Source organism: Pituophis catenifer, unplaced genomic scaffold, assembly GCF_029215685.1.
Source record: "Pituophis catenifer annectens isolate HBS135680 unplaced genomic scaffold, rPitCat1.0.hap2 SCAF_2, whole genome shotgun sequence".
In the NCBI taxonomy this organism is placed as follows: Eukaryota; Metazoa; Chordata; class Lepidosauria; order Squamata; family Colubridae; genus Pituophis; species Pituophis catenifer.
The window spans coordinates 265510319-265537894 of NW_027256882.1; the positions used below are offsets into that span (position 1 = coordinate 265510319).

Below are 27576 nucleotides of genomic sequence, written 5' to 3' on the forward strand. Positions count from 1 at the left end.
TCCGTCGTGCCCTTAAAACCCATCTTTTCCAGCAAGCCGGGCTGGCTTAAGAAGAAAATTTTAAATTCTTTTAATCAGTTTGTGACTTCTTAACTTTCGGGCCAAATTTATATATATTTTTAACTGTTTTTAATATTTGTATTCTATGTTCTTTCTTGGCTGTACACCGCCCTGAGTCCTCAGGGAGAAGGGCGGTATATAAATTGGAAATTGGAAATCTAGTTTTTATTTTTAAAAAAAAAAACAGGAACATGGACCAGGATTTACCTTGCCTAAAGGTACTGGAAACATTCATGGACTCATTTGAATTAAACTAGGTACGGGTTAGAGAATCTGTGGTCCTTCACAGTTGTTTTTGTACTATAGTTTCCAGCATCTTTCATCAATAGCTACAGAAGTCATAGTAATTCAATTATATTTAAGAATCATCTGGATTCTCCCAGTTTCATATACTAAGGATGAACAATGTAAAATGAAAAAAGAATTCAGACAAAATAGCTTGCAACTGAATGTCTGATCAGTTGTAAAGGGCAAATAGATTACTGTTCATCAAAAAGCCTTCTAGTTCATAGGCAGTAGCTTTATTCATGCATACCTCTGATCCATAATAAGATGGATCATAACTCCTTTGAGTTATATATTACAATTTAGGGTTATATCTGAACCAAGAGATTGTGATTTGTTTAGCGAACCATTGTTATCCTTTTGTTAGCATCAGGTGTAAATTCTTCATATGTGTCAGGTCATATATACGGTTCCTAAGAAATAACAATGAGAACTATCTATTAATTTCAAGCATCCCTTGACTCCCAGAGATATTTGGTTGGAAAAGAGAATGGCATATTAGATGGATGTTTAATCTGATTCAGAATTTACTTTGTTCAAATGTACATGTTTGTTTCTTTCCCAAATCAAATTTGTTTCCCAAACCACCTATTTCTCCAACTCTATGTTCACATGCGTTAAAACTATGTAAAGTTAGATTCATGCAATATACAGTATGTTGTATAATTCTCTATAACATAGTTCAAACCACTGATCCTTTAATCTTAAAATAACAGTTATAAATCTGTGTTCCTACATTTATAGAATACTGTTTTTTCCAAATGAAGACTGGGAAAAAGTTTCTAGTCCCCTTCCCATGTAGAGAATTATTTTCCCAAGAATTACAAATCATACTGCAAATATTAGAAAATGTTTTGTACAAAAATGTAACACAATTAAATAGTTGTGTAAGTTGCCTAAGTCTTTATTTCCAAATAGATTAAAATATACATTATTGGTTGGCTCTTAGCATATATTTTTAAACATTCCAGAAGTATCACATTCATTTATGGGAGAATTATTAAATAACATTTTTTCCTCTTGGATACAGTTAGATGTATTCTGGATTCATTAGAGTGTTGTCAGACAGTTGGTCCACAAAACTTAAGAATTTTTTTAAAAATATTTTTTTTTCATTTTGAAGAAACCACGCAGACTTGAGCAATATCATCATACTCATATGTTCTTTTCAAAAAGGTATCTGTTAATCTTAAACCAGAGACACTCTAAAATGGAAAGAAAGGATAGATTCAGTGATTAAAGTGATTGAAGATAAAATAAGGCTAAAATCAGAGCCACTTTAATATCTTACTTGTAGTCCCTGTACTGATGATAGCAGCGTAAGTGTCAAATATAGTGATGAAGTAGGATGCAGTTTGCCCAGCTGTCTTCCTGATACACCACACCAGTGAATTGAATTAGTATTGCACATTTCCAAAACCAGATCCATGGTCCTTTCACTGCTAGATAAAATGTACATGTATAATTTAATACAAATACCAGTTTTTAAAAGATCCAGTTCATATCACTTTCTCACTATACCAGTTTTTCTTTTTGGCAATTTTAGATGGTACGCGTCATGATTCATTCACCTTATGCACACATTTCTGTGATGCTGAGAGAGAGAAAATTTAAATCTAAAGACCACACTATTTTGAGAAGTCATAAATATTGACAAATAATTCAGTGTTTTGGTTATGAGTTTGTAAATGGTATTAAAGAAATCGAAGAAATATAGGATGCAGATGAATTAGAGATTCCCCAGCTTGGTTCAAATGCTACCCAAGAATGAATTTTAGAAAATTTTAGAAAATTTTAATTGATTTAAATATTAAGTATTAAAGCAAGGGACAAAGTGTTTTAGCTCCTACAAAATGCTAGTCTTGTTAACAGAATACATGTCACATATACACATTATGTCTATGAAAGCTTGGTTCACGAAACATGGCTAGATTCCGACAACATACTAAACTACAAACATCTCATCCGTATCTTAGTTAATGAGTTGTACAAACCAAGTTCTACATATTCATAATGGAAAGCTCAGCAAAAATGCCAGTCTTCTTTACAAATATGCTAAATCATACTGTGGTTTGCTTATTTTTGGCTTAGTGTGGTATATGCACCTAACCACTGTGGCTTATTAAACAACGAACCACAGTTAAGCAAATGACTTGATATAGTTTATTAAATAAGCTACAATCACACTAGCTATGCTGTAAACTAAGTTATCACATTAAACTAATTTTGGACCCAGCCAATAATAAAAACTTTATCCTTCCAATTAATACATATGCCTCAAACATCGTTGCTAAAATAAATCACTTCTGATTCTAAATCTGAATGATTGAAGGTAGGATTACTGGCAATCTATTTATAAAAATATTTCTAAGAGCCAATTGCTTCAATAGTTTTAATCATAATATTAAGAATATATTTTGTGAATGTCATACTAACATTAATATTTTAGTACGAACAATCCATGCTTAACCACAGCCTGGTTTAGCGACCGTTCAAATTTACAACGGCACTGAAAAAGTAACATTGACCAGTCCTCACACTTACGACCATTGTAAAGTCATGTGATTGAGATTCAGATGCTTTGTTGCTAGCAGATATTTACAAACTCTACAGCATCCCGTGGTCATGACAGCCATTTGTGCACTTCACTGCTGGCTTCTGACTAACAGTCAATGGAGAAGCTGGCAGTAACATCAGAAGTCATGGACCTGTGATATCTGATTAACTAGTGAATCGATTAGTGACAGCCTTGCTAGTTCCAATTGTGGTCATTAGGTGAGGACTGTGCATCTAAAAATAATGATCAAAATGTACTGAGTCATACACACTGCAGTGGCGCAGTGGTTAGACTGCAGTACTGCAGGCTACTTCTGCTGACTGTCGGCTGACTGTAATTTGGCAGTTTGAATCTCACCAGGCTCAAGGTTGACTCAGCCTTCCATCCTTCTGAGGTCTGTAAAATGAGGACCCAGATTGTTGGAGGCAAAATGCTGAATCTGTAAACCACTTTGAGAGGGCTGTAAAGCACTGTGAAGTGGTATATAAATGCTATTGTATTGCTATCTCTCCAGTGCTTTTCCTTTGACTGAAAATAAGGATTACATTCTGAAAGTCCAAATGAGCAAGGGAAAGTATTGCATTACCTGCAGTTTGTTATTTTACAAGTGATGTTGAAAGGCTCTTCCAGGCCGACTGTGTCAGGTATTGTCTCCAATGAAAGCCTCACATCACCGTAACCTGGAGCCTAAGGAGTATTAAAAGCTTAGGAAAGCATGATTGATCATTCTTATGTGCCATCAAGTCATTTTCAACTCTTAGCAAAAAAACAGCATAATAAAAATCCCTTTGTGCACTTTGTCTAACCTCAATGTACTTTGGATGAAAGTGTAAGAAATTAAATTAACTCTGCAAATGTCATTGAGAGTTATTACCTTCCTTTGGCTAGCTATAAGCAGGAGGAACTTGCCTGAGATTCTTTTTTAAAAAATACTTAGAATCATCATAGTACATTAGTCACCAGTTGCAAGCTATACATTCTTACAAAGGGAGACATCTAATATAATATTTACAAGATTTATATTTTCTGTTTGTTTTAATGGCATCCTCCAGCTGCTATTATTCCTCATGGACTATGTTTTAAAGATAACATTAAGTTTTAATTCTTTTTAAGAATATTGTACTGCCATTTGCATGAGACCAGTAAAACATTCCTATTTCAATTATGGTTCCAATGGACTAGGAAATATTAGATTATCTAATGGTTTCTGGGAAACCTGCAAGCAAGGCAAAAAGGTGATAACTTTCTTCTACTAGCTGCCTCCTAGCATCTGATATTGATTCTATATACAGAGGCTCCACTGAGACATCCAAGCTATTACAGACAGATAGTTCTATGCTTCATTAATCTGTCTAATCCCTTTTAAAGGCACTTAAGCAAATGGCCATCATCCTACAGAGCCATCTTGTGATAATGAAAACAATGAAATAATTAAGAATAAGGGATATGTTCATCCAACTCTTTAAGAACAGATGACAAATGAAAAAAGCTTATATCACTTGCTTTTTGCTACTTCTGAAAATTGTTATTGAAGATAAAGATGCTCAGATATACCTAAAAAGGCGTTTTCTGAAATAACATACAGGTCCAGGTAAATATTAAGACACTAATTTATCATGTACAACATATATTCATCATGCTCAGTGTGAATTATCAGCAGACAGATCCTTCATTTTTTCCTTCTGTTCACAGCAAAGAAAATGCAGCTTAGTTTTCTTTAAAGAGAATATCATAAAAAAGGACTTGCCATTCTTTGAAGTTGGCTGGTTTGCAACCTTCCCCTTTCACCCAAATTTGTCTTCCATACAATGTCGAGCTTTCCAATAACTGTTACACCTTTAATAACACCAACTTTTTCTGAAAATTCCTGCTTGGGTTTCAGACAATATAAATACTGGCGTGTATCCATTGGTTGTAAGTATGTCCTTGTACCAAATGTTGACACACTGGAGGGAAAGTAAAAATTCACTTCAGCGTATACTTCAGATTTGGACTTCTGGATAATTCATTTAGGAATCAGTCTACAAATATGGCAAATAAATTGACACAAAGAGAAGGAAAACAAAATCATGCAAAGTTAAATTGGAAGCCCTTGTGCTTTAGTGTTTAAATGTTTGGGTTGGCTCTCCAGCCCAATGGAGGCTCACCAAACGATTTTGGGCCAGTCATTCTCAGCCCAACTGTAAAGGTATGTGGAAGTGCCTTGGGAGAAGTGGGGCGGGGGAGGGGGAGTGGAGATGCTGCCTAGGAAATTATAAGAAAGGGTGGCAAATGAGTCTCAAAAGGAATCTTCCCTTTTCAGACTTGCAAGTCTCTGTTAAGGTAACCTGACATTACAGCCTTACAGTAAAGTAGAATTAGTTCATCTAGTCCTTTTTCGTATCTGTTCTATCGCAAAAAGCTAACACCAACCTATCTCACAAAGTGTCACTGAGAGAAAAAAAATAGGAAGATGGAACCTTGTATCATGTTGTCTTGTGCTCTTGAATGAAAGGTAAGATAAATAGCTAACCAACACATAATAAATGTTAAAAGTCTGTTTATCGTATTTATATTAAATACAATCTTTGAATTTAAAAGATGGTGGCAATTAAGGAGTTTTTAAAAAGAATTCCAAGTTTTAAAGATTTATTTTAAAAAACCCTTTAAAATATTAGTTTTCCTCACATGTTAACAAATGCAGAGTATTTAGACATAAAATTTATTCTATGTCTGAATGAGGTACTGTAATCCAAAGAATGGCACTAATAATAAGTTTGTATCACATTTTACACAGGTAAAAAACTTAATGCTTAGGAATATAAAACACATTTTTATTTCTGATACCAGTGAGAGACACACTTCATCCTGCAAAACGTTTAATTAAATAAGCGGTTAAGGTTTTTACATAACAGTCCATTTTATGTAGATCAATATCTTTTATAATCTAAGTTCTTCACAACTCCAAATGTTTGTGAGTGGGTTCCAAAAAATCGCAACCATAACATTTGTGATTCTTAGGTTAACCTAGAGAAAGGAAGAAAATCTAAAATCTAAAGGAGAAATAGACAATTTGATGCTAAACTGCCTTCAGTACTCTTAATACAGTGTACTCACAGAGTACTCAGTACTCTTAATACAGGCACACACAGTACATAGAGCCCATATATTGAAACAGTTCCAATTAGACACAGATGTTTTTGCTTTCTATAGGTGAATGTAAATACAGTCAAATAAGACTGACTACAAACAAGTCTCTTACCTGTTCCCCACATGGTTGACTGTATTTAATTCTGTTACATTGTACATAATAGAAGGCTCTAAAGATACCTTCTCCATAAACATTGGGGAGCTTGTGATATTCTGAATCTGAGCTTCCAAAAACACTTCATCAGTCTGAAAAATCAAGAAAAAATGCTTAAAATAATGAGTAGTTTGAACTGAGAAAAGTTCCAGCACTTTAAAGGTTTGAAAAACATTAAACCACATACGCAGTTAGTTTCATGCCTGAAAAATCAAAGTAACAGTAATTAAATGCGAGAAAAATCTTCATCCCAAAGGAGAGCAATAGAAGCAAAAAAGTTAGTCGACTGGAATTGTGCTGAACAATGGATGTGGGATAATTTCTTACATTATTCTGGCTTATGGTAATAAGGTCTGCATATCAATCTACAATCATATCAATTCAGAATTTGTCAAAAAAAGGAAAGTATGTTGAAGAAATGAGAAATGACTGCAATGCATATGTACACATGCCATGCCAGTGACGCATCGGACTGCATACGAAGAAAATATGGGATTATTAATGGGGAGCTTTGCCACTGTTTCTGACACTACACCAACTATCCCAGAAGCTCTGGTACCATAAATGCTATAATCACTATTAACTCTTACATTTTATTCCTATGAATTTCTTCTGAAGCTCTTATAGGGAGCCCTAAGAGCCCTGTCACATAGGTTAATTTTCTAATTATCTCACAGTTATATCTTACTCTAAGACTTCCAACAATAAGCATCTGATCTTACTTTTATTTCCATGATTGAATAGTTGGACACCAGTGGGCTCTGCCAAAACGACTAATTTAGCATAAGAGATTTAAAATACATGTATTTTAAAAGCCCAAGCTGTTTCTCACCTTTCACAAAGATTTACTGACAAAGCCGTACTGTTAAATCCATGCAGCAGATGCAGTCTTTATGTGTGTGAACTCAACTTGATGTAATTACCTAATTCCCTAAGTAAATGTGCAGAGGATATTAGCCTGAGTTTCTTCACAGACAGAATGCAAAAGTACCTGAGTAGCACTAATGTAATCTAGTACATCTCCTTATATTAATTAGTTCAGATATTAATATCTTTAATTAAGTCCATTAACAGAGTTAATGAAGTTCATCAATAAATTATATCATTTCAATTTTATGTCAAAATGAAACTTGAAGTTAAAGGAGACACAGGAGTCTCCTTTAAAAATAAGCAAGAACTATTCATCTTCAGGATTGAAATATTTATAAATCATTAAGTGACAAGTAAAAGTGATTCACTGTTTTAAAAATAATTATAATAATTTATACAGCAGTATGCAGAAATTCATGGATGTTTGCATGTGAACTGCATGATTCCTCTTAGCAGCAAAAATAATTCTTTGTTTTCAGTCTCTCCAAGAGCTTAGTGCTGCAAAGCAAAAAAAAAAAAAAAGCTAGCTTTTTCAAGCTGAAATCAAAACCTGTTGGTGATTAAAGAGGCTAGCATGGTAGAGATGAAAATAGCTACTTGATCAAGTCTCATTATGCACACCCTGCTCTTCAAAACATATGCAAGGAAAATTTCACAACATGTTTTCTATGGCTAGGCAAATCCTTTTTTAAAAAAAGGTCTTTGAAATCTGCAGTAACCCTTGTCACATGGCTGCTTCATAGGATGCTTCTGGTTGTCTCTGCATATATGTAAAAAGACCACATTGCTTTGATGATTCAAAAAAAAGAGGTTCATATGCGCTCCTGTGCATTGTAAAACATCTCTTTTAAAGGATTTGTACAGTCCCAATGTGTAAAATAAGGGACGTGGTGGTACCGTGGCTAAGACACTGAGCTGGTTGATTGAAAGGTCGGCAGTTCAATGGTGCTGCGTAATGGGGTGAGCTCCCGTTACTTGTCCCAGCTTCTGCCAACCTAGCAGTTCGAAAGCACGTAAAAAAATGCAAGTAGAAAAATAGAGACCACCTTTGGTGGGAAAGTAACAGCGTTACGTGCGCCTTTGGCGTTTAGTCATGCTGGCCACATGACCACGGAGACATCTTCGGACAGTGCTGGCTCTTTGGCTTTGAAACAAGATGAGCACCGCCCTCTAAAGTCAGGGACGACTAGCACATATGTGCGAGGGGAACCTTTACCTTTACCTTTTAATGTGTAAAAAAAAATAGTTAGAATAGCATGTTGAATAATTGTAGCAAACTGCACAGTAAATTCTAGTCTATGGTATCCTGGGATGAACATGAATTCAGGCAAATTCCAGGAGATAGTGGAAGACAAGGGTGCCCGGTGGGGTATGGTCCTTGGGTTGCAAAGAGTCAGATATCACTTAGCAACTGAACAACAACAAATATCCCTGGATATTGACATGATACCAGCAAAAAAGGAAAAATAGGCTTAGTTTGGATTTTAATATTAAATCCCAATTAAATTTTATCAAAACAATTGCAGGGCATATGGTTCTGGGACAGCAAGCTCCTTCCTTTCAGGTACACCTTGAAATTTTACAGAGCTCTTCTTCCCATTTTAGATTAGCACACAATCCATGTGTTTTCTGAGTTATTTCAAATTCATTACAGTTATGTGAATCAATCTAATTTTATACCACTAATTATGACTTACTTGCATTACCCAGGGTTAAGATTAATGAAGATTTGGGTGCCATACTAAAATGTGGTCAATTCTGTCCCCTTCCTAACCTCACTGAAAGAATTCAAGGAATTGGGGACCATTCAAGAGGTCATGAAGATACTATAAATGGAGAGCTGTTTGAATGCAGCCTTTGTCAAGCAAAACACCAGTGACAAATTCAGTTATCTTGCTTCTTAACCATTTGAGCTTAATTGCTCCCACATTTTCCAGTATCTGATATTTAAAACATTCTACTATTCTGCAATAATATCTCATAAATTCACTGCTAATCTCTGGGGTTTCCATATTTCCCTCTAGTAGATTTAAAAAAGAATCGATTAAAAAAAATAGCAATAATTCAATTGAGGGAAGAAAGCAGAATCAAGTAATATAATGAAAAAGCAAAGCAGAATAAAATGAAGCAAGAACTGATTAATCTTAGCAATAACTTTATTGGAGCAAAATGTTTCATAGCAAATTTGTAGATTCCACCACATCTATTAAAATTTGAAATAAAATCACACTGCAGTAATGTTATAGTAAACATTGCCACATGCATTTAGGAGTTGAAAAGCAGCGTAAGCATGTGAAGAAAAATGCAACAGATCTTAGACTCTCTCCTCCAATCCAGTGTCTTTCCAAAAAAAGTAGATAACAGAAACCTAACCATGATGTAATATGATATAAGTCTATATGATGGGCTGCATGTACTACATGCTACTCAAAAAAACAAGACACACCTTTTTTCCCAGGCCATCCAAACTGAGGCAAACTGCAAGATATATACATAAAAGAAATTTGAATTCTTGGCTGGATACAAAAAATTATAAGAGGAAGTAAAATGGCTGACAGATTTCTGTTTAAAAACACTTCTGCTTGACACAATGCTCTGAAAATATGTTTCATAGCAATTTTTAGGCTTCAATTTGTCCCAAATCTTTATCTTTTGTAACTGGGGGATGGGGGAAAAACCTTTTGTGACACCCCCACCCCAATGCAAACATTCTATTTTTGTCAGCACAAAAACCTTGCTAATGTTTTCCACCCAATCTTTTTGATTTTACATACATTATCATTTTGCTTAATTTATTCTAGCTTTATTAATCATGAGAGAGGACCATGTAAAATGTAAGACCAGGAGTTCTTACTATCAAATAGCAAAAATTTTATTCAAATTCCTGTTTGGCTTCAGAATTTTTCAGGTAGAATCTGGACATTTTCCAGTGTTATAATACTTAAAAAGTATGAAGGCATATATTCTCTAGAGAACATGAATTTATTTCCAATTTAAAATTGTGTTGTTTTCCATGAAACACAAACAGCCTTATGTATATAATCTTGCAGTAGTGTAATGTACCTGGAGAACATCATGTGTTGCTCTATGTTCAAGCAAAAAAAAAGTATATTTTTTTTGAGAGCATGTTACTGGAAACTAATGAAAGCAATGGATAACAAGGAAAGAGTTAATGCATTTGGAGAGGTGTTTTTTCTTTCTCCCCACCTTTACCCAACATTTTTTGAAATTCCAGAACAAAAAAAAGCAAAAGGCAATATTTATGAGTCAGTACAGCAAACATTGCTTTTCCATTATATTAGAACAAAATGTTAGTAACAGGCAGAAAGACAAACAGAAGACAAGCATACATACATATTTATAAATAATAAATAAAAATTACCACAGAACTGAGGTCACTCTAATGGGAAAATAAAAAGAAAAACATTAGAAAATTTAGGGTTAAATGTTAAAGAAAAGAGGAGTATAACCATGTTTCAAATAAAATGCATTATTTTTGCATTTTTTTGTGTATTTAAACAAGACAGCATTAGTAAGAGAAAAATGTACACTGCAGTAAAATGAAAAGGATCACTAATAAGACATTTGACTTCTAAATAAGACTTGTGCCAGCAAATGGTTTAACGAAGGAAAAAAATATGTGGAATGGTAAAGACAGTGAACACACTGGTAAACTAGCACATGCTCAGAAAAGAGGTTCTATATGGGAAGTATCTGGGTTTCTTTTCTTTTAGGGTTTTGTCTTGTACACTGTCTTTCAACATGGAAGGTGTCCATAAGAGAAACCAAATATGTTTAGACATGATTTCCTTCTCTAAAGCATACAACAAAGTTGTATGGAAGCACTGTTGAGGAAATGTAATTTTTAAAAATGCACCTTCCACTCAATTACATACATTGAAACATGAAACTGCTTTCAATTTCCCAACTTACTTTAGATTGATGAGGCATATTTTCCATTTTCTGTATGCAGCTGTTGTTAATCATTCATTCGTTCATTCATTCACTCACTCACTCGTTCCATATTCTGCAAATACTGTGCAGAAGACCTATGAAAATCAAATTAACAGACTGATGCTAGAAGAGCATGACTGTCCATTTTTTGTCTCCTGTCACAGTTTTTTTTTCTCTTTAATTTGGCAGGTGTAGCTTTCCTTCTAAGGAGAGGCAGCAATGCTATGGAACAGGCAAGAGTTAAGAAACATCACAGAAATGTTATTTCTTGCTTGCTAAAACCAGTTTTCTCTATGTAATAATTCTGAATATAGGTCCACTTTTGAGGAGAAGTGTTGAGCGTGAATACTTAATACTTTTCACATTTTCCCCATATCAAAACATATAATTATATCAGAATAGCAATTATAAATGGGTAGATTAAAAAGGGAGGGAGTAAATTGTATGTACTCAGCAATTTTTGCTCAGTTATAAATAGGGATACACCCTTCCATGCACACCCCCATCCTCATCCAAACAGACATTGCATTGTCACAGCACCTGCTAGGTAACTATTTTATATAACCAACATACATAAACTTATTGTCAGGACTGACACTCCCATTTTGCACATCTTTCACACTTGCAACCTCATACTAAGGTCCCCAGAGGCTCCATTGTGTCACAGACACCTTTGATGCTCCTCAGGTTCCATGTTGTATTGATTATTTAGATTCTTTCAATTAAAATTAAATTAGATTCTTTGATATAAAAAAGTGAATAAGCTAATTTGTTATTTATAGGAATGTTTCTGGATCTGTATACACACAGAAGCATTCTTAAAATGGGCTAAAATACAATGCTGAAAAAGGCAGGGGAAAAAAAAACCTGAGGTAGTAATGAGTATGGTATTTTTTTTTTTTGAGGTATTAGGCTGTACTCCACAGTTAGCACCTGAATCATTTAACCAAGTTAGAAGAATATAATAATTTCTGATACATATATTTATAGAAGAAAAGTTAGCAAAACTTAATAAAACAAGTCCAGTGATTGCTGGTTTCAAAAGCACAACATTCAAACCCTTTGTATTTCCTTCTCTGAGGATGCTCAGGAAAAACCTCAGCAACCCTGATACTTTATCACTGGGCATGGCCATCACACCTCACATTTTGTGAGTGTGGCTTAATATGCTGTCAAACTTCAAAATGTGCTCTTTGGGCCCAAAATGGCTGGGGATATTTGACACAGATTTAAACAAAATAAGCTCTAAGTATATTTAAATGAACTGTTCTTTCAATTACTTTTAAAACCATTCTATTATTATTATTATTATTATTATTATTATTATTATTATTATTATTTTGCTTGATGTTCTTCCTAGTTTTCTGATATTATCATTTTGTATTCTCTTAGTCCATAAAAGTAATTATATTCAAAACATCCTTATTATCCTTATGATAGGAAGAAGATGCCTAAGTACAGGCAGATGCTGGATGAACAGATACATTCATAAAAAAGCACCTGGGCTTATTTGTTTCTCTCATGCAGGAGAAAAATCCTGACACCACAGTTTCTATTCCTAAGAGAAATTTCCTTATATTATTGTACATTAAAGGAACCAATATTTTCTACTTACCTCAGCATTGTAGAATTTAGTTTTAACATCTAGTGGTTTAAGGACCTGCAGAAAAAAAATAATAAACACTAACAGAAAATTTACTAGATTCCTTCACTGGTATTTATTTATTTACTGGCTTTTGTTTTTCTAAGTCCAATTATATATCTGAGTCAAACAGGAGATGTCATTAAGGAGGCTGTAAGAGTCTGGATGGAGAGCAACAGTTTGAAACACGATTCTAGCAAAACAGAATAGCTGTGAGTTTGGATGCCATTTGAGACCAATGAATTTCCTCCTTTAATTTTGGAAAGGGTTGTGCTCTCTCATACTTAACTGGTATGCAGTTTGCAAGTTTTCCTGAACTCATAGCTGCTTGTCAAAGAGCAAAATTCAGATAATTACATCTTGTATACCAACTGCAACTTTTCCTGGATCAGATGGCCTTCCTCATAGTCATTCATGCCTTGATCATCTTATGAGTACTATTAATTCTTTGAATTAATTCTTTTGAAGGGATACCTTCAAAACATTTGGAAGTTACAGCAAGTTCAGAATGAACTAGCTCAAACAGCTACAGGTTCTACATTATATTCCCATGTTACATCTTTAGAATTGTACTAGTTACCAATAGACTTTTGGTGCAATTCAAGGTACTGATTTTGTCCTTTAAAGCTCTGCATGCTCCAGGATCCAGGATCTACAAGGCTGTCTTCTCTCAATAACATCTGCTCTTTCAATAAGATTGGGAGGGGAAAAATTCCTCCCTACACTTAAGAAGTGCTTCATCAGGGACCTTTTTCTGTCAGTGCTCCCTTTCTCAGCATTCTCACAAAGTTCAAGCTGGCCCCAATTCTATTACAATTCCAAAATGTTATGAAGATTTATACAAAGATCAAGCATTTTTATCCATGTTGGTTCAATAAGATTTGCTTCAAGTAAGCCCAGCTTTCCCTGAAACTTTCATGTCATAGAAAACTGGGCTTATTTGAAAAAAGTACCAGTATGGATAGAAGCTTTCAATCATCTTCAGAAAATATTATACTATTTCCGTAGAGGCAGTTACACAACCTAGAGATTTCCTAAATACGGTGTTACTGAGTCTCAATGGAGGGTAGCATCTTCCAGCCTTAAATGAGTTGACTCTAGGATATGAGGAAGAGAACATAATGCAATTTTAACTTTAGTTTTTATTAAATGTAATCTAATTTTGTTCTGTCTTCATCTATGTTTAAGTAGTGATTAAAAATGTAATAATTAATCTGAAAAAGTAGCCCAGGTGTATGAGCTTTGCACAGTGAATAACACAGTGATGAAAATTATTTAGTATCCCACCAGCACAATCATGGATCTTTGCTCCAACTCTGCATACTCCTCTGGATTCCCCTCCTCATGTGCATCAAACCCTTTTCCTGGTAGTTTATTTTAGGACTGATACAAAGTAGTGCAGACAAGTCTAATATTAAATGCAACATTCTGAACATTCTCCCCTCCCAGATTTATCTTATAAACATTAGATACAATGTTGAGAATATGGGAAAGAGAGATTGGGGAATAAAGAGATGCTATTGACAGTGTAAAGCCCTAGCTGTATTTTCAATACCTGGAACTTGAAGAACTTTCGGAAGTACATCTTTTCACCAGTCTGTGTGGTATAGCTTACGGCACATACCAAACTGAAAGACACAAAGAGTTCAATGGATTTTAACTATTTGGGATAGGGACAATGCATATGTGTTATATATCTGCCTGCGTGTCTGCCTATCTATTACAAAATATAAACAATGGGTATGTGCTTATGAATATAAGAAAATAATAAATATCTCACATATGTGTCCCTATTTCCTTTACTTCATGGTGGATTACATCGTCAATGCAACAGTCCTGCTTCAGTTCTGCCACTGCAGCACTAGAGGCGGAAAGGTTTAAGCGTTGTGAACTTGTCTGTAGGTCAGCCTTGGAAATTGGAACAAAGGAAAAAAAGAAAAAAAATCACATTAAATAAAAGAATAAACAAATTTTGGAAGACACCCATAGAAATGAATAGTGTTGTATCACAATTGTAGATTGGCTCAGAGAAAAACAGAAGTCAATACTGTTCTATTAGAAAATTCTCATCTTCCCATTTTACAGATGGAACAAGACATATTCAATAGCATTTTACTAAGGTCATCCAATAAGTATGATTTGTCTACATTATGAAACCTGATTTTTCCTGGCCTAAAAACAAACGGGCATTTGGTGGTGAAGAGCTGTACCTCTGCAAATGGCTGGCAGGTGGCCCATGGCCTGTTGGCAGGGCTGGGTTTGCGGGGTAGTTTGGCGGCATTTTCTTTTTTTTAATTGAGCAGAATGCCTATTTTACAATTTACAGCACAGTTATCATGCATTTACTACCACTTTGAAGGTGGCAATGTTGTTAATTTTTCAGCATTCAGAATTAAGATTCTGAAGGTTGCAAAAAAAGGAGACACATGAGACACAGATAATCCCGGAACTGTAGTTTGCCCATCCTGCTTAAATAGTCAAACTGACATATATCTACTATATAGTTCATATTAATTCTGGCTAATACATATATGTCAGTCATAGTTAAATTGGAACAAGTAAGATATAGGGGTTAAGGTGCTGGAATGGCACCAGAGAGAACAGACTTAAGTTCACACTCAGCCACAGAAATTTCCTAAGTGACCTTGCGGAAGCCCCTTCTGTCCTGCTCCGCCCGAAAAATAAGTGCAAAGAATGGTAAATATGTGGCCTTATGTTCATGAAAGAAAGGTGGGCCATAAATCTAAATAATATATAAACTCAAAAGCTGGATATTCACTAAGTAGAAAATTCTCATTCAAAGTAGATCCGAATTCCAGCAATAACCGAATTTGATTATTAAGATTACTGAACTGTTAGCATTTTACACATCAGTTTACCCATAATTAAATTCTTGGGCAAAATGTACTGGGAAGATCTGTTACAAAAACATCACTGAGGCCAATCAGTCCCTGTCATGTTTTATTACACAAAAAACTTGCACCATAGAACTTCCAACGGATTACACTTTTAAAAAGAAAGAAAAGTGCAGAACAAAGTATTTTCCAGTTTTTCTTTAAAAATTCTCCTACAAACAGAAGAAACATGCCTTTACAATTTCTCACATTTGTGGACAAAATAAATTTACAAATTACAAATAGAAGAATTTTAACGTATTAAGAGTGACTATACAAAATGAAACATACCTTTACCAAAATGTCTTTTACAACTTGGTGACTGTCATTATGAACGCTAATGTAGCTGGAAAACGTTTCTCCTAAGAATATATTTCTGTTCAAACAGAAAGGAGAAAAGACAGTAAAATTAAAAATCATTTTTCCCCTTTCTCTAGCTGATTCATCTTTACGTTCAGTCACTAGATAATCGACCCCTGAAAGATTTCCAAAGTTTCTGTAATACTTCTTCCAGGTCAGTGACCTCCAGATATGTTGGTCTGCAAAATAATAAAGTTCCCAAACAATGTCATTGATTAGAGATTCTGATACTTAATGCCCAACCACCTGAAGAACAGCAAGCGAAGGAAGGTTATACTAATGCAGTTAGCACCGATGAACTGATTAAACCTGTAATTATGAACCTGTGTCTTATATAGATTTTAGCTATAGCAGTTTGTTGTATGACAAAACCAACTGAAAATAAAGCAGAATTAATACAAGGAGATGATATGGATGAATGTGTGAGAATTAGCATAAATGTTAAAAAAATTAAACACATATGGAAAATAAAGCCACTAGTCACATTCTTGCCTATGCACACCAGTTGCTAGGAAACAATATAAGAAAAAAGCTACTTATATCGTATCTATCATACCATGCGATATAAATAGTTTTTGAACTTCCAAGCTGCAACTGGTTGACCACAGGATACAGGATGCCAGATATTTTGGTCTGATCCAACAGCACTTTGACTAACGCTTCCAAACATTAAAATGTTGAAATATCTCAAGAGTCTCACTGCACTACTAAAAATGAACATAAAGATTCAATTTTTTTCATTAACTGTAGAAAACAACTATAACTATAAGTATGAAGGCTATTGCTTAACACGTTGTAAGCCGCCCTGAGTCTCCGGAGAAGGGCGGCATATAAATCGAACCAATAAATAAATAAATAAATAAATAAATAAATAAATAAATAAATAAATAAATAAATAACAACTATAGTAACCAGAAATAAAGCAGATATTCTTGTGCTGAAAAGTTAGTAACATATATAGTCTTTTTATAGTCTTTGAAAAATAATATTTGAATTAATTTATGAGATTTCTCCTTTCAAAAATGCAACTAAGTATGTACAGGCAGTCCTCGGCTTACGACCACAATTGAGCCCAAAATTTATGTTGCTAAGTGAGAAATTTGTTAAGTGAATTTTGCCTCATTTTACCTTTCTTGCCACACTTGATAAGTGAATCACTGAGTTGTTAAGTACTGAACATGGTTATTAAGTGAATATGGATTCCCCATTGACTTTGCTTGTCAGAAGGTCACAAAAGGTGATCACATGACCTAGGATACTGCAATCATCATAAATATTAACCAGTTGTCAAGCATCCAAATGTAAATCACATGACCATGGGGATGCTGCAACGGTCATAAGTATGAAAAATGGTCATAAGTCACATTTTTCAGTGGCGTTGTAACTTCGAAGGGTCATTAAATGAGCTATTGCAAGTCGAGGACTACCTGTAGTCAGAAAGCATAATTAACTCAATAAATGTACATAAATCTATGTACAAATTCTTACCCAAAATTCTGAGGCAACGTCAACATTTCTCCAAGCATTAATGTTTCTGCTCCTTTTACAGTAGAAGGATCATCTTTCATTAATTGATTAAATAGATCTCCTGAAGAATATAGAATTATGTCAGGTCAGCTCTATTTAGAATGCAAATTAATTAAAGATCTTTTATATATTTATACCAATAAAATAGAATATCTGTAGCTCAGAATTGAACTGTGGAATCCTTGGTGCTCTTTGAGCTTGATCGTTTTTGTTTTTTGTTTTTGCTTGCAATCAATTACAGTACCCAACTACCCAACTAACATCATTAGTGTGAGTATGTGTTAAAGCTATGAAACACACAGGCTATGAAAAGGATAACACTATCATACATCAAAAAATCTCAGAAACAACCAACAGACTATTACAAACGCACAGTTTATGTGGCACATAAACTCTCCAAGATGCCTTAAGTAAACCAGAAGACTCAGTAGCCTAAGAAGAAAAAAACAGGAGTCATCTACAACATATAATGTAAGGACTGAAACAATCAACATGTAGGACAGACAGCGGAAGAAATGTAGAGCATATTCATGAATACCAACTAGCAGTTAGAAAACACAATGGAATCTTAATCTCACAACATATGAACAATCTTAGCCAGTTTCAACCAGGAAGCTGTCAAGCTAGGATTAAGCTAGATCCAAAAATGCTAGGGAATTCCTGGAAGTTTGGCATTCAGACAAATCAGCCATCAATAGACACATAGAAATAAAGCATATTACACACTTTTCAAAATAGACAATAAAAAACCCCTAAGAATGAAATTAAAAGATTAGAACACATATTCTCAAGCAGATAACAGCCAATATCCAGATAAGCAGAAATTAACACCAGGCAAACGATCAAGGAGAAAATATCAAAATCAAGAAACTACCAAGGAGAACCCTCCCAACATTGGCAGGTGAAGTTACTATATATAGAGAGGGGATAAACCCTATACTCACTAGCACTGATGATGTTATCTAATTGGCTAATGAAATGAAAGCAAACACAGCTCAAGGACTCCACATATATTTCAACACATACACAGAGTATTAATTATAGAAGTCAACGTTTAAACTAAAAGCACCAGCACCAGGGTGATTTCATATTTGATAGCTTGAAAAGCTATTTCAATTATCCAGGTAATGATTGTGCTAAATATGCTTTTCAAAAGGCAACTGGGCTTTCTCTCCCACCCCAAATAAATCCTTTATCTTTGTTTTATTTCTAACTCAAAAACTGACAAGTTAAATTTATTTAATAAAGATATTTATACTTCTTTGTTGGCAATGAAAAACAGCAGGATAATTTACTCTGGGGAATGAATATTACTTGCTTTGCCTATTATGCCCTGTCCACTCATTCACTCCCAACTTGTCCGTAGTGGCAGTGGTGACAAGAAGACAACATATTCCAGCAGAGCCTGAGAAAGCTCACTGCTTTAAAGTAAAAGCCAAACTACTTTTTCAGAATTTAAGAACCTAGTGTATAAATAAAAACAATTAATTATGTAATAACAGTTTTAACTACTTTTCAACAAAGCTTTATTTACCTGGCAGATCTCTTTCTTCACAAGTCACTGGTATATTGGTGAATAATGTAGGCTTGGTCAATCTCATTACTGTGAACATAAAAAGCAAAATCAATTTAATATAGAATATAAATAGTAAAGGAATCCCAATCTTCAAAAATATAAGACTGAATAGTCATTGCCTTGGCATTTTAAAAAGTAGGGCTAAAATTAGGTAAGCCTGTGTATTGACTTCTGCAAATTGAAGAGAAATATATATTTTGTTTAATGAACGGTGTCCATTTCTCACCCTAAATAATTTCTATAATGAGCTAAATAGAAAAGGTATAAACAAAATCCAAGAATATGCATGGGAAAAAGGCATATATGAAAATAGTATGTGGCTGTTTTCTGACTGTTGTGACTGTAAGTTGTATGTTTTTTCATATAAAAATCTATCTGTAATGATTCCATTTTTCTGAATAGTATTCAAAGCCAGGTAATAATGAATGATGAATATATTAACATAAACAGAAAAGACAGCATAATTTCTTAAACATTAAGAGAACAAAATTTTCTTTACTGTTAATACCATTCTATCAGTTAGAGCCCTGGAGGCACAGTGGTTAGAATGCAGTATTGCAGGCTAATTCTGCTGACTGCTGTTGGCCAGCAGTTCGGCAACTCGATTCTCACCAATTCAAGGTTGGCTCAGCCTTTCATTCTTCCGAGGTTGGTAAAATGAGGACCCAGATTGTTGGGGGCATTAGGCTGACTCTGTAAACCGCTTAGAGAGGGCTATAAAGCACTATGAAGCGGTGTATAAATCTACGTTCTATTGCTGTTGCTACTTCTGCGTTTCCAGATTACAACTGTGTAGATAAAGTGGAGTGTAATTGAAGCCCTAAGAAAGTCTAATATTTCTTAACTTTCTTCATTGAAGTTGGTGACAACTAAAACGGGGAATTATGAGTTAGTTGTGATTCATGGTTGCATCAATATATGTATCTGATTAATTTGTCTTTCAATATCTGTCATCACAATGAGATTTGGAAGATTTTATTCCTTTGTAAATTAGAATGCCTTAAAACATTGACATATTTTTAACAGAGATCATCCAAGGAGCAGCATTACATATATATATAAAATCAAAACACAGAAAAAATAACATTTTGACAGGTTTCAGTTTTTGCTTAATATTGATAGCAAGTTCACAAAGAAAGAAAACAAGAAAGTAAGTACAGGTAGTCCTCAATTTATGACTATAATTGATCCCAAAATTTATGTTGCTAAGTGAGAAATTTGTTAAGTGAGTTTTGCCCCATTTTATGACTTTTCTTGCCACAGTTGTTAAGTGAATCATTTCAGTTTTTAATAACCCGGTTAAATGAATCTTGCTTCCCCATTGACCTTTGCTTGTCAGAAGGTCACAACGGAATCATGTGACCCCAGGGCACTGCAACCAACATAAATATGAACCAGTTATCAAGCTTCCAAATCTTGATCACATGACCATGGGGGATGCTGCAATGGTTGTAAGTGTGAAAAACAGTCATAAGTCACCTTTTTCAGTGCCGTCACTAAATGAACTGTTGTAAATTGAGGACTACCTGTATAGAAATGCAGCAACCATTCATGTAATTGACTAGTAAAACGTAAGACAAACCATGCAAATGCCAAGGTTTTTTTAAAATGCAATAATGCTAAATCAGTGATCCAAATTAATGGTTCAGAAGTTTCCCTCTGTAGTTTAAATTGGGGTGAAAATTTGCAGCAGCTTAGTCTGTAGAGATTCTCAGTCATCCAGGTCATGATTGTCCCAAAGGTGCTTTTTCAGGAGGCAATTGGACTTTCTTGTTGTTTCTTTTTGAAGACGTTCGCTTCTCATCAAGAAGCTTCTTCAGCTCTTCCATTCCCCACTATCCTGCCAGAGCTGAAGAAGCTTCTTGGATGAGAAGCGAAACGTCTTCAAAAAGAAACAAGAAAGTCCAGTTGCCTCCTGAAAAAGCACCTTTGGGATTTCCAGTAGTTCCTGGCACTTTTGTCAATGGCTCTAAACTATGAGGAAGATAATTAAGCCCTGTTCTTAATTGTAGGGATGAATAATATAACAGTTATATCATAATTGTAAGACAATGAATGGCCAAGTGGGAAGAACTCATTACGGGTAGTCCTTGACGTATAACTGCAACTGGGGCCAGAATTTATGTTGCTAAGTCGTTAAGAGAATCATGCCAGATTTTATGATCTCTTTTGCCATGGTTAAGCAAATCACAGTCAAGATCAAGCAAGGTACTACTACCACTCTATATATAAAGCTTTAGTACTGCATCCAGTTTTGGTCACCAAACTATAAAAAAGATGTTGAGACTCTAGAAAGAGTGCTGAGAAGAGCAATCAAGATGATCCCAGAGATACGGAGGATCCCGGACCTGCGCACGTTTTGCCGTGCTCTCAAAACTTTTTTTATTTCAGCAAGCTGGCCTGGCCTAACTCCCCTCTTTTAAATTTTTTAATTCATGATTTTATAAATTGGGTGTTTTAATCTGTGTTTCGGCCAAAATATTTAATAATTTTAAGGGATTTTTTAATATTTGTATTATCTGTATTTTATCTTGGCTGTTCACCGCCCTGAGTCCTTCGGGAATAGGGCGGTATAGAAATTTGATTAATAAATAAATAAATGAATGAATTAGGGGACTGGAGGCTAAAACATACAATGAATGGTTGCAGGAACTGGGCATAGCTAGTCTAATGAAGGACCAGGGGTGACATGATAACAATGTTCCAATATTTGAAGGGCTGCCACAGAGAGGAGTGGGTCAAGCTATTTTCCAAAGCACTTGAAGGCTAGATAAGGAATAATGGATGGAAGCTGATTGATTCAACCTGGAAATAAGGATAAATTTTCTGACAGTGAGAACAGTCAACCAAGAGACTGGACTGCCATCCATCAAAAATGGTGTAGGTTCTGCTTGGGTGGGGGGTTAGACTAGATGATCTACATGGTCCCTTCCAACTCTGTTAATCTGTATCTGTATCTATAATATTATTTGTTGCAAGAATCATCACACAATTTACTACATAGAAAACAACTATCTTTTATTCTAATTGTGGGTCTCTTTATTTGATCTTTAGATTTGTCCCTAATGAAAGACTGAAATTAGAAGTTGAAGTGATTCAAATCCAAATTTGCTAGTTATTTTCTTTGCTCATATAGAGCTTAACATGTCTCTCACTGGGCTCTTCTCATTAGTATCATCAGGCAATTATATGTCAAAAGTAAAAGAGCATTGCAAACAAGACTCTCTTCTACAGACTCAGGAGTATGTATTATCATTTCCTATGATAGTAATCCAACAATGGGCATTTTCTTCAGCTCACTTTAATTCTCTATTTTCAGCACGTTTAGAACATAGGTATCCTAAGATCTCAGCTCCCTAGAGGTTACAACAATCACTCAGGTAAGATTGAGACAGTTTTCCATGTTTTATGTTGAGATTTTTTTATACTGACTCTTGGTAAAGGCCTTTATTAAAGTTAATGAGACTACTCACATTCAGTATCTATTAGCATACAGAGATTCCAAAAGTATGTACTATCAGGTTGCAAAATTTTGTTTTAAAGCTACGGAGACACAATGCACTTTTATAACTTCTGCAGGATTTATGTGAATTAGTCATGTGAACTTCTGACTTACATTTTAAAACCTAAATACTGCCTTATTATTCTATTACAATCATTTTATTTATTAATCTGTGTTATATATCATGTTAGTTTGTATTTTAAATTGCAATGAATTATTCATTCAAACAAATTGTACATTTTATAAAAAAAGATCAGTACATGCTTGGACCAAGGAAGAGGAAGCATACTAATGTTCAATAAATTGAGGCAGAATTCAAAATGAACATTCAAGGAAACTTAAATAAGGCCTCACAGCATGTAACTCTGTCCTCTCTCAATTTACTGCCAGCTTCATTGCCTATACTTCCTTATCCTAACAGTACTGTAATAATAATCCAATGCTGGGATCAAATATATTACAATTTTTTAAAAACTCAGAAATATTGATACAAATAGCTTTTGTATTTATTATTTAATATTTATACACAAATATTTTAATGATCTAGTAACAAAGATTCTAAACATAATTATTCACATGCAGAATAATTCTTCCAAATGACTTCTTCTGAAATAATTATGTATCTTTGGAAAACTTATAGTACAATACATCTTGTAAAAATCAATTCATTTGCAAATATGTTTTATTACCACTTGACCATATGGACTGAATCATATTAAGAAAATCATTTAATTAAACAGTAAATTCAGAAATGATGTGAGGGACTACAATAAGGATTTCTAGCACTCAAAAAAATATTGATATTTTTAGTCCTACAGAACTAACTAGAAACATTTAATATAAACAGTCTTGTATTTGTCTGTTATCATTTATAAGAAAGTATGATTCACCAAATGTAATATTAAAGTGGTTTATACAAGCACATGCTTCATGATTACTGCTTGACTTATCCTGCCAGAAGGCACAGCTAATAAATCCATAAATTCCATTTGTAGTTCATTTAGCATTATATTTAAAAAGACAGCCTTGCTTGTTGCCTGCACAAACAGTCAGGATTTAGATTTTAGCTTCATAGGGAATAGAAGAAATAGATCACTTTGCGCCTAATACTCAACTAACCATCTGTAAATGCTACCTACTGTTTAGTCCTTTGTTGGGAAGAGGGGTGAGTGGAAGAATGTGTTTGGCAAATATAGAGCAGCAAATATTTTGGTTTATCAGACCCCAAGTGGCATATTGCCTTGCTTTAGTTAAAAACTAGAAACTATGTATAATCCCATATTTGTGAACAAGCAGATTCATCTTTCCCTTAATGTTTAATTTTTTTCTAAGGCTGTTTGCAACATGTTCACAGTATAATATATCACAAAAAATCAAAATCTGGTTTTCATGTCTCTGGATTGTAGCGTTACAAGATGGAAGTTCATTGTGTTTGATCATGCCATTAAGATTTATCCAAATGTCTTCCAAAACTTGGTTGTTACAAATAGATGGTTCTATTATCCACCACGCTCTATAGAATACATGCAGCTTTAATTTTTTTAAAGTTCTCTGCAATTCTAGAGATAAAGGAAGAATGCTGTCTTTAAGTTTGGAGCTGGGTAGAGAAACACTCCAAGTTCTCCTTAGCTTGCCTCTGCCGTGTCCTGATGGCTTTCCCAAATTGATCAAGTCAGTTTCTTCATGCTCAATGTGTAAAGTCTGTTCAGCTTTTATATTGGGTTGAAATTCCTTAAGCCTTTCTGCACTGTTATAACATAAGGAAGCATTGCAAATAGTTTCTGAAGTAGCAATAGATCGTTTCACTTGTTCTACTTCTCTAACAGAAACAACTGGAGGAGCATTTTTAGGTTTAACAGGCAGTTTACATGAAGTGTTTGGAAACCAGGGTATGAAGACTGGCAGCTGCCGCCTAGGAAATTTCTTCAAGGCTTCTTCTGCAATGTTTTGTAATGCTGCAGGGTCCTTTTCCCGAGCTCGGTAGTGCAGAACCATTTCCATCCTTGTACAGTGGGAATCCATGTCTTATTTTAAAAGTTTTCTGGGCAGGCGTGTCTCAACAAACAAGATGTTATTGCTCAAAAGAATCTTATTCTGTGTACTGTGCAGCTGAGAACAGGACCTAGAGTAGAAGTAATAAGATACTCTAACAACTTTACCATCAAATTCACCGAGATTTTGTTAGTCAATACTGTACTAATTTAATTTACCGTAAATACATACTTTTTGGAAAAATACCTCAAATGGTATACGACACCCTCAGTTTTATTAACAGCTTCTTCCCAGTTCTATTATTGTCATTGAAATTAGAAGAGTTTCTATGTTACCAATATGAAACAAATGAGTTGGAACTATAGTATCTTTTGTTTTCAATGTTCAGATATTTCCTGGATGATCAAAACAATACAGTATCTGGATATATACATTATGTTAATCAATACATATTATGTGAAACTAAGTTTTATGCCATACAATTTCCCTATATATATCCTCTCTATGCCACTCTCCTCCAACCTGGGAGAATTCCCCGATTTTCTATTAATGCTGACTTTGAATTCTGGGAGTCATAGTTCCAGAACATCTAAAAACAAGCTAGACAAGCTGCTTTAAGCATTAGTACAGCCACACTAAAAAAAGACAACATATTTCCACATTTTTGAAAAGATTCAGTATAAATTATCTTAGCTTTTGAATAGAAGGGTTTTAGAGGCAACAATCCTTTAAAAGTGATTGTAGCCTTAAACCTTAAATTTTCAATAAACTGAAAATAGGCATTTAAAAGAGGCATTTAAATAATTTTTCCCATAATCTCCCCAAACTTATTATTTAAACTCACTAAAACTATTACCATTGTATCAGGTATGCTCATCATCAAAAAAGCAGCAGAAAACTTCTATTTTCATGCATATAAAATGTGAATGAAAAGAATATACACGAATAAGGAACTAATTTTTCCATACATGGGCCCCACATAAGCCTTTTTGTCATCCCAAGTTATACTGTTTTCCCATCAGGAAACTGCCTTCTGAGTAGGATACTCTGCAAGGTGTAATAATTTTAAAGAAAAATGTATATGTATAAAAATATTTTTGTATTAATACAGCTTAGTTCTACTACTGTAATAATAGTAATATTAACATCACATATTAATAATATATATTATTTTAATGCTAACATAAACAAATAATTATGCATTTCAAAACAATAAAAGCATTTTGTTTTCTTCAAGAATAGTAAACTGGGGAAATATCCATAAGTTAACATATATAATTCTATTCCGGTACAAAGCTTGATGAAAGAGTGAAGTCGTATTGCAGAAAGCAACTGTTTAATATAGATAGTTTTTTATTTATGACTACAATTTCTATTGCTAAGTGAGATAATTGTTTAGTGAATTTTGCTCAATTTTACAACCTTTTCTTGCAGTTTTCAGTTAGTAACATGGCTGTAAAGCGAATCTGGTTTCCCCATTGACTCCGTTTGTCAGAAGGTTGCAAAATCACATGACCCGGGACATTGCAACCGTCATAAATATGAGCCAGTTGCCAAGTGACCAAATTTTGATCACATGACCATGGGGATGCTGCAATGGTAGTAAGTGTGAAACACAGTCATACATCGCTTTTCCCCAGGGCAGTCGCTAAATGAAAGGTTGTAGGTTAAGGACTATCTACATTTGCTTTATAGAACAGAGTTATGAAGTTCTTTATTTGGGGTTTCTTATCCACAACCTCTAAAAAGATAATTTATCAGGAGAACCAACCAAGAAGATACAAAATTGCTGGCTTTATTTTCATAAACTAACCATAGTATAATTGCTCATCAGACTTGTTGTTCCTGTTATGGCTAAAATGAGAAGAAGCACCAGGAGCCAACTTCTGCCTCCTTTGCACAGCCACATAGGAAGAATGATCCTTCCCACTGACCAAATTGGAGGGAGGGGAGGAAACAAGGTTAATGAATTGCCCCTCACACACCTCCCCATTTTTACCCAATCATCCCTGCCCCCACTCAACCGTCAGCCCTAAATAAGAGATAGGTTCTAACTTGCAGCTGGTAAATAGATTGCCAAATTTGCTATAAAATTGATGGAAAAAAGGGCAAAGTTGGTGCAACAGAATGGCTGCAGGAAAGAGCATTTGCCTTAATGTAATTCTAATAGTAGTTTTAAGGCTGATTGGGTAGATGCAGGGGTGACATTGTAATATAATCTTAATCATATTTAATTTGTATCTCAAATTATTGTATTCTATTCTGATTTCATTTTAGATTGTATTTTACTCTAATTTCATTTTAAATGAAATTTAAAATGAACACATTTAAATCGTGTTTTATTCCTATTCCAATTTCATTTTAAATTGTTTTTACTAAATTTTTGTAATAATTGTTTCTGGAGCTCTGCACTTTGATATGGCCCAAGGGCTAATCAATAAATAAAGATTAAGACTGGGAATAAGATATCACCAAAAGTGGGAAGAAGGGCGTTACTTTTTCTGCCCTTGCGCCCCACAAGAGAAAAACCGACCCCGCATTTGTGGGACACCAGTTATCCTACCAAACGTAGCTCTTTCTCCTCTAAACCAGATGAAAATCAGAGCACGACGAGAACCAGGTGCGGCAAGTAGCATAGCAATAGCAAGGAGTCAAAAACCTAGTAGTACCTTTCAAGGCCAAGAGATGTTCCTGCTTGGCTTGGGTCACATCCATTGCCTCAGCCACGCCACTTGGGCTTTCTCTTCTTCAGTCAAGTGGGCCGTCGCCGCATCACTCCCTATCCACTCTTATTTAAAAAAAAAAAAAATCCGCCTGCTTCAGGCCCGCTATTTTCAGTCAATAGCGTTTCGCGGAAGACAGATCACTACCGTAGTTTCTTCCGAAACTACAATTCCCAACGAGCCTTGCGATATGTCGCGCCGTTCGCCTTCCGTAGGTTCGAATGTTGTTGGTTTTTTATTGCTACCGACAGCAACACGGATTATCAAAACAATGCATTCTGGTAGTTGTAGTTCCCGGTGAAGCTTGACGATTTATTATGGCGTTCCGTAGCGTCCTGAGAAGAAACAGAC

General features: G+C 34.6%; 2 protein-coding genes across 3 annotated transcripts; both read right to left on the reverse strand.

Annotated features, from left to right (window-relative positions):
- Positions 1-1234: 1234 nt before the first annotated feature.
- Positions 1235-27259, reverse strand: TRAPPC13 (trafficking protein particle complex subunit 13). 2 transcript variants are annotated; one of them, XM_070935854.1, is made up of 13 exons: positions 27172-27259; positions 18967-19035; positions 17394-17493; positions 15837-15921; positions 14432-14559; positions 14207-14279; positions 12625-12669; positions 10438-10455; positions 6144-6277; positions 4650-4848; positions 3489-3589; positions 1637-1784; positions 1235-1550 (listed from the first exon to the last, which is right to left on the reverse strand). In XM_070935854.1, the coding sequence occupies exons 1-13, from the start codon at positions 27215-27217 to the stop codon at positions 1458-1460; spliced, it is 1239 nt and encodes a 412-aa protein (XP_070791955.1). In that variant the 5' UTR covers positions 27218-27259; the 3' UTR covers positions 1235-1457. The 2 variants fall into 2 exon arrangements, with proteins under 2 accessions (XP_070791955.1, XP_070791954.1); XM_070935853.1 differs by having other exon boundaries at positions 1637-1787.
- SHLD3 (shieldin complex subunit 3) lies at positions 23249-27252 on the reverse strand. The gene is made up of 2 exons (XM_070938854.1): positions 27172-27252; positions 23249-24632 (listed from the first exon to the last, which is right to left on the reverse strand). Exon 2 carries the CDS (start codon positions 24530-24532, stop codon positions 23768-23770), a length of 765 nt encoding a protein of 254 aa, XP_070794955.1. The 5' UTR covers positions 24533-24632; positions 27172-27252; the 3' UTR covers positions 23249-23767.
- Positions 27260-27576: the final 317 nt, after the last annotated feature.